Source organism: Austrofundulus limnaeus, unplaced genomic scaffold (assembly GCF_001266775.1).
Source record: "Austrofundulus limnaeus strain Quisiro unplaced genomic scaffold, Austrofundulus_limnaeus-1.0 Scaffold43, whole genome shotgun sequence".
Classification (NCBI taxonomy): domain Eukaryota; kingdom Metazoa; phylum Chordata; class Actinopteri; order Cyprinodontiformes; family Rivulidae; genus Austrofundulus; species Austrofundulus limnaeus.
The window spans coordinates 1,042,733-1,050,771 of record NW_013952445.1 but is presented as its reverse complement, the minus strand read 5'-3'; the positions used below and the strand labels follow the sequence as shown (position 1 = coordinate 1,050,771).

General features: G+C 39.5%; 1 protein-coding gene across 1 annotated transcript in view; it reads left to right on the top strand.

The window, feature by feature from the left end:
- The window catches only part of LOC106516972 (rho-related GTP-binding protein RhoN), a 36,292-nt gene extending 28,991 nt beyond the window's left edge, over positions 1–7,301 (top strand). The window contains exons 4-5 of the mRNA XM_014007605.1: positions 2,560–2,694; positions 6,244–7,301. Of these exons, the coding sequence (XP_013863059.1) occupies positions 2,560–2,694; positions 6,244–6,498 (390 nt within the window). The 3' untranslated portion in view covers positions 6,499–7,301. The remainder of the gene's footprint in view (positions 1–2,559; positions 2,695–6,243) is intronic.
- The last annotated feature ends 738 nt before the right edge of the window (positions 7,302–8,039 follow it).

Here is an 8,039-nt window from a genome sequence, read left to right as displayed (position 1 = left end):
ACCACCTTGGAGCCATCAGGTGAAAACTGAAAACAGGAGGGATTCACAGACAGAGCATGGAGATCCCCGACCCGTTTAACAGTTGTTAGTGCCAGAAGCAACACAACTAAATATGAAAGGAACTTCAAATCCACAATCGCTATCACACGGTAGCTGAAATAACCTGTCCATAATGAGAAATTATCTTTAGATAACAACTCTTGTTCTTTTGAGATACCGGTAATAATTTATCTTTTTATTTTCAGAAAACAAAGCTTGTTTTGTATTAATATATTTTAACATCGAAAGACGAAGTTTATTTTATTCAATAACTAAATATTTTCTTCACAATCAYAATTAAACAAAAGGGGAGAAATTAGTGCGAAAGAGCTTTATACGGCTGGCCAACTCTCCATAAATCAGCATTATAATATAAATCAAACTAATTGTCACTGAAACCATAAAAGTTTATAGTTTCTGAAACTCTAGTGTCATGAACATGTGAAAATTACAGAAAATATTTGTAAAGACGACTGTTTCACAGACTGATGTATTTGTAAGCGCACTAACCTCTGTTGTGCATGTAATTTTAGACTTAACTGTGAGTTGTGGCTGCTGAAAACAACACAAAGCTTCATTTTGTTCCATTGATGAACCAGGCTCTCTGCTCCAACAGCTCGTATTCTTCTGCAGCTTGATGCACCGGTTCATAACAGTAACGCAGACAATAAGCTGCTCTTCACATTGAGCGCCTTTGTGACTCATCAAAACYGCTGCTGCTCACCAGTTGCACGCACTTATGCAGAGAAGAATACTGAAAGGCAACAGCTCGCTCTGCCCGACAGTCTGCTGCAGCAGCAAACATCCAGGAAAAAGAGAAAGAAGAAGAAAAAAAGGTGTCTTTTTAAGGCAGAACAAATGAAGCAGCAGAGCTCAGAATGCTGCCTCTGGCATGGTTTGAGGAGATAATGAAAGGAGTCTCAGAGAAAAACAGGGAAAAAAAAACAATTCAATAGCCTGAGTCAAGTTCGTAGTCCGTAATGWGTATTGTTGTCTCTATTCTGCATTAATGACCATGAGCATCGTGGTAAAACAAACTGCTACAGCGGAATAAACTTGTTTGCTCATGTTTCTATCTGTGTAGTTGAAGGCTATAGTCTTTAAAATACATGGTACATGGTTTGAGTCACAAAATAAGTTTATTTTTGAAATCTTCTCATTTGTTATTTTTATGTAGTATAACGCTCTTTCTCCCTGAATGCAGACCAACAACGAGCTCAGTGACAGAAAACTGACATTAACGGTTATTTTCAGCTGTATCCAAATTCAGGGGCTGTTTCCCAAAGTTGAGGTCGGGACCCAAAGTGGGGTCCCAAAACATCAAGGTGGGGTCCTGAAAAGATTTTCTGAATTAATTACATTTTTGTTTTAGTTGTTATGAAGGAGTGAGGTTAGTATATTTAAAATTGATAAATGTAGTATAAAAATATTGTTACCATGCCCATGTTTTGTTGACCTGATACAAATGTTTACCATCCAAAAATAGTTGGGGGCACAGGTCTCTGCTACTGTTATTTTGTGGGTCAAAAGCTGAAAAGTTTGGGAACCACTGCACTTTGGTTCCCAAAGTTGGGCTTGGGACCCAATTATGGGTCATGAAGCACCTTGGATAATCTCCAGAAATCAATTTAAAGGATAATAAAATAATTGCTGATGTAATATTTTCCCTATAATTATTACAAAAACACAAAATAAGTGTAAATAACTATTTCTATTTGTGTACAAGCTGTTTAGATTGTCAAAAAGCCTGTGTTTTTAGGGTTATTAACAAAGTTTGTGCACTCAGACCAGTAATATTTGGGGTCACAAGTTTTTGCCATGTTTACTTTGTGGGCCAGAAGATAAAAAGTTTGGGAGCCACTRCTTTAAAGGACCTGGCCTACGTGGGCCAGGTCCTTTGTGTCGACAGCAAAGTGACTGTGAATTTGGACAGTTTACCTGCCACAAGCTTGTTTTAGATGATTTCTGACAATAATAGTAAATAATACGTCCATGTAAATGACAAAAGCCTAAAAACAACCATTTTAAACATTGGATTTTTGTACCACTTATGTTATTTAAAACTGTACTCCTGTCTCGCTCCATCTCTCATTTCCTCTGCCATTACAAGCAAAAACAAAAATTGTCCAGTCGGCCCGCAATATATCTTAAGGATAGGGTGGGCTGAGAATAATCCACTGGACATGTCCCTGAAATCAGGGGAATGGGAGGAGTCTTCGAATTTGGACAACCTCAAGCATCGCTGTGATGTAATGAGCCTCTGACAGATAMATCCCCTGAATTTAGACACAGCCATCATGTTGCTGTGAGCTACAGAGGCTAGTTTCACTTAAGGGCTGGAAACTGAACCTCATCTTTTATTTAGCATCTTATTTTTTTGGCTCATATCTGATATATGATTTTTAAATCAGTAGCTACAGATTAAACAGAAGAGAATCCAACCTGCAGAGCATTTTAACAGCATAATTAGCTCATTAAGGTATGTGTGCTGATATGCGTTTGTCCGTTTGATACACACAGTGGCAAGGTGAAAGACAGGAGTTCTGCCCGAATGCCAAAGTGGTGCTGGTTGGCTGCAAGCTGGACATGAGGACGGACCTCAATGTCATGAGAGAACTCTCCAAACACAGACTCATTCCTGTCACCCATGAACAGGTGAGGACAACTTTTCATTTCTAAAAACTGAWCAAGCTCTTTATTAAGCATCATATAGATCATCAACACTTTCCTACTTGGGGCACACAAACAAAACTTCAGAAAACAAATATGGAGAATGACATTTGCTCCACATCCTAATTTCCAAGAATATGGAAACCCAGGAAGGAACGGAGCTGGAACTGAACAAAGGAGGAGACAAATAACAGTTGTGCGATAAGACAATTGTTTTGTTTGTGTCTTGGAGCGATGAAAAGAAGCGTGTGTGAATTTTAATTGCCTATTTCCATGTAAATGTGAACTCCCCACTTCTTKGCAGCCTTTTGTCAACACATTAATATTTCCTCACCAAACAAACGTAATGACCTTTTTGATTTCCAAGTCTGAGACGACATCAGATTTGGTACAGCTCAGGATCTTTGGATTGGTTGTCATCGATTCCAAATCATGGATGCCAAATCAAAAATTTCTGATGTTTTTCAAAACTGGCAACTGCACTCAAAATTATTCCCTCAAAGGCAACCAATGTCATTCCCATTCAAAAATAAACGTAAACCTTAATGTTATTCATGACATTTGTGTGTCGAGTCATGTGGAAGTAGTTGGCACAAGTGAAACTTTCTGCAAAACTGAGCAAAAACAAGCTTTTMACATGGTTTTTACTTGTTTTAGTAAAAATGTTTAACGGTGTGGCAAATTGACAGAGACAGAAGTACATTTGCAGCCAGTAAATTACTTAAATAACTTGCAGTGAAAACTATATGATTGTTAGAACTCCGTGAAGGCACTGACTCAGTGTCTAAATGTTTCGTTGTGGACCAGTAGGAAATCAGAAATGCACAGACTGCTAAAAGCCACAAGAAAAGGTACCGGGTATTTAAAGAAAAAAAAACTGCTTTGAGGAAATCTGTATATGCAGTGGCATTTAATTTGTCTCTCATGTTTAGTTAAAATACCATTAAAAAAGCTGGAGTTACAAAAGTACTTAAAGTCSTTGCGTGAACCAAAGAGCCTAAATATCAGAGGCCCCATAAGCAACAACAAGCTGAGTCTTTTTATTTTTTTATTTCACCCCGCTGGTGTGAGCCTCAGCGTAAAAAGATTCAAGGATGGACCAGGTTTAACGGTATTAAAATGTTGGAGCTTTTTCCTCCATTAAAAACAGCTCAAATCTTTAATATTTTATAAGACATTACAGCCTCATTTTGTAGTCTTACGCTGCAGCTCAGTGTAGATTTTTAACTGCTGAAAAATGTCATGATGACAAAAGACATAAAAAATGGGCTTTAAACTTAAAATGAAGCCTAAAGATGAATTACCTACAATCAAAGCACTATTTTTTCTTCATAAGCTGAAATAAACACAGAACAAGTGAGGAAAAAATGGCATCTATATGTACCATTTCAAACCATCCAGATTTAAGGGTGTGTTTAAAAACCTCCAGGAATACACTGAGCTTTTATGCTTGTTGCATAGAAAGGCTTTGAATATTTTATTGCTTTGGGGAGGATACGTTCTGTTAGCCCCAACAATCTATCAGGTCTTTACTGGTGAAAGCAGGACTTTTGTACTTCAGTATGCATAAAGGCCTAATGTCTACAAAACAAAGCAACTGATTTAAAGTGAAACATATAAAAACTCGAAGCACTCAGGGTGCAAACCTCTGCCAAGATCAATTTCCGCCATCCTGGTATAGAGTTAATGCGCAAAAGCAGAGATGGAAACACATTTGCAGAATAAGTTGTGACATAGTGAACATTTAAGCAGGCAGTATGCACAGAATTTCTTCCCGGTGGAGTCCAATGTGGAGGAAAAAAAAGAAAAAGAAAGTCAGATTCATCACCCGACGTTATTCATCGTCAAACTGGTGTCGGATTAAGCTCCTAAGTTTTCATCAATCACATTTCACTGTGTAAAATGTCTGTTTTATCCCCTTGTATGAGCTTGTAATGGGTTGACTCTCTATATGTGCTTCCTGGTACCATCGCTCTGGAAGCGAGTGGGTCAGCACGACAGAAAACATTACCTCGCCCCTGGTCTCATTTAAATAATAAAAATGAACAAACAAACAACCTCCGAGTCAAGTCCACTGCACCTGTGCGCATCACTCCTCTTCCTCGTTCTTCATCTATCTGTTTACAAGCCTACGGACAATGTGGTGTGTTTGAGGAAATGGGAAAAATGGGTTTCTTGGTGCAGTCACGCACTTCCTGGTCACAAGACGTTCTCTAAATGCGCACCAAATGCGTAAAAATGCGCACATTATGGCAAGACTTATTCATCATTACAGCTGGTTTTAACATTACTTTTATAAAGTTTGAAGTCCGTGCTGTGTAATCCAGTTCAATTGACCACTGAACGCTCTCACTATTTTTTACAGAAGCCCTGTGAAAGCATCACAGCTTTGCCGATCTGAGAGGATTGATAGAAAAAAAAATTCCTGTGACCGCATCGTGATCCGGAACATCACCAAAATTTAATGGTGTGTTACATGGGCGAGTTGTAAATGTCACGACAATCCGTCCACAGGTTTTTGAGTAATGTTGTCCACAGACAGGCCGAACGACAGGCCGACATGTGTGACCGAAAACATTACCTCCTTGGCGGAGGTAATGAAAACGCAGTTTGGAGAGTGATGTTAAAACTGTGCGCTTAAAGAATTCCTCAAATACTACATGCTTTACTTGGCGCCACTGAAACATGAGGCATTTTTAGTAGCTACAAAAGAAAAACATCGTTTTAAACAATGTTTAAATCTAAATAATAAAACCATCATTTCCACCAAGCATACAATGAGTTTATTGGATTTCAAACAGACTGAACCACAAGGATAGAAACAGGTTTTTCTTCACTGGTGTTGCAGAGGTGTTTTGGTGATTGTTAGAGTCTACCTCTTGACCTCTGACCCCCCTGAGCTGATGAAGCAGGTGGCCTCCTTCCCTGTTTCTGGTTCTGGGTTGGAGGTCTCCACCTGTTTGCTCTCACCTGCTGCCCTCTGTGCTCAGGTTGAGGGACTGAATGCATGTTTTTGCATTTCATTATCTGAGGGATTTTCACATTTTTGGYAGACTATCTTGAATAATAATGTGCAATGACAAAATGTTTGCTCAACATTTGACCCATTACACAAAGGATACACCGAAATGGAGCAGCGGGCAGCTATGTAAGTGCCCCGAGAGCAGTTTAGGGAATAGGTGTCACGCTCAAGGACATCACAAAATGTGCACATGGTGGGGAATCAAACATGTGACTTTCTGTACCCAGGTCGACTGCCCCACCACTAGGGATATTTATAAGAGCATTAAACAAGTCTCTTGTGGTTTATAACAAACTAAWATAAAAAATAATGTTACGCAGCATGTTAAGTTTGCTAATAGGCATAATAATTTGATTAAGTTATTACGCCTATTAGCAAATATACGAGTGATTTTCCTGACAGCTCATTGTGCTAACACCCCTAAGGTTTGTGATTTTTCTATTTATGTGTATCTTTAAAAAAAAAAACTCAACTAAAAAAAGGTTTGCGTATTTTTCTCTTTTTGTTTTYAGGGCACTAACTTGGCGAGACAGATCGGTGCGGTGGCCTACGCAGAGTGCACCTCCAAGTACTCGGAGAACAGCGTCCGGGACGTGTTCCACATCACCACCCTGGCGTCCGTGTCCAACATCCACCGGCCTCAGCTCAAACGCGTCGGCACGCGTCGCGGCCACAAGCGGAGCTCGCAGCAGCCTCCTCGGACTGAGATTCACGAGCACCCACCTGCCGTCAGAAAGGACCGAGCCAAAAGCTGTGTGCTCATGTAGGACCGGAACCTACCCCAAAAACCTGATCTCTGTGTGTGTGTGTGTGCGTGTTGATGGACATGAACCTAATTTATTGGTGAATTCTTGTAAGACCGTTGCACTGCAGAATGAACAGTATGACAAAAACAAGAACGAGCGCTGTCCTATGGAGCTCATTGAAGGATTGTTGGTCCGTTTTTTTCCTCACAGCTCTGCTTGTAATTTTTTTTTCTTTGTGGCTGTTGTTATCATCAGGGGATACTACTGTAGTGACTGACGCTACCTTTCGTTTTGAAAGCTTTCACACGAACAAGAGGACCAAAACAAGGAGGTTCGCGAATGAAACAGGACAGCAAGAGAAGTGAGATTTAAGAAAAACATAATTGGAAAGACCTTTTTTTTTTACAGCAAGCAGAATTTAACAAAGCTGGGTTTTACTTTGATTGTGCTTTATGTTTGAAATGTTCAGGCGTAAATGAAAGCACAGAATGATGCAAGAAAAGTTTTCTAAAAAAATAAACAGTAAATGTTGTAGCGGCGAGCATTGCTGTTCAACCTCATCTAATAAAAGAAAAATCTGGACAAACGAATCGAAAACAACACTGAAACTTGGGCTAAGGTGACACCAATCTCTTAAACCACAAGTGCTTTTAGTATAAATAAACAAAGAAGTCACTCACTATATAATACCAGATGTGTATAAATGCTCCTGTTCTGATAATCCAGGCTGGAAAARAATGTCTTGAAAGGCTTTAGGAGGATGAAAATGATGATGTACATGCAGTTATGAAAAATAATGATAATAAAAATACTTGGTCTGCTAAGTGTTCTTTTCTATTTTTATTATGCCATTATCTTTGAGATCAGTTGGTTATAAGATGTGTTTTTTAAACAATTTACTATGTTAAAGTAATAATGGTTTGATAGCTAAAAGTTAAGTACACTAAATTTTTAATGGTGYAATGGTTTGTTTTTAATGATAGTAGTTGGTGAATTATACACCGGMCACTTTWTTAGGTACACCTGTCCAACTGCTCGTTAACACTTAATTTCTAATCAGCCAATCACATGGMGGCAACTCAGTGCATTTAGGCATRTAGACATGGTCAAGACAATCTCCTGCAGTTCAAACCGAGCATCAGTATGGGGAAGAAAGGTGATTTGAGTGCCTTTGAACGTGGCATGGTTGTTGGTGCCAGAAGGGCTGGTCTGAGTATTTAAGAAACTGCTGATCTACTGGGATTTTCACGCACAACCATCTCTAGGGTTTACAGAGAATGGTCCGAAAAAGAAAAAACATCCAGTGAACGGCAGTCCTGTGGGCGGAAATGCCTCGTTGATGCCAGAGGTCAGAGGAGAATGGGCAGACTGGTTCGAGCTGATAGAAAGGCAACAGTGACTCAAATAACCACCCGTTACAACCAAGGTAGGCAGAAGAGCATCTCTGAACTCACAACATGTCGAACTTTGAGGCAGATGGGCTTCAGCAGCAGAAGACCACACCGGGTGCCACTCCTTTCAGCTAAGAACAGGAAACTGAGGCTACAATTTGCACAAGCTCA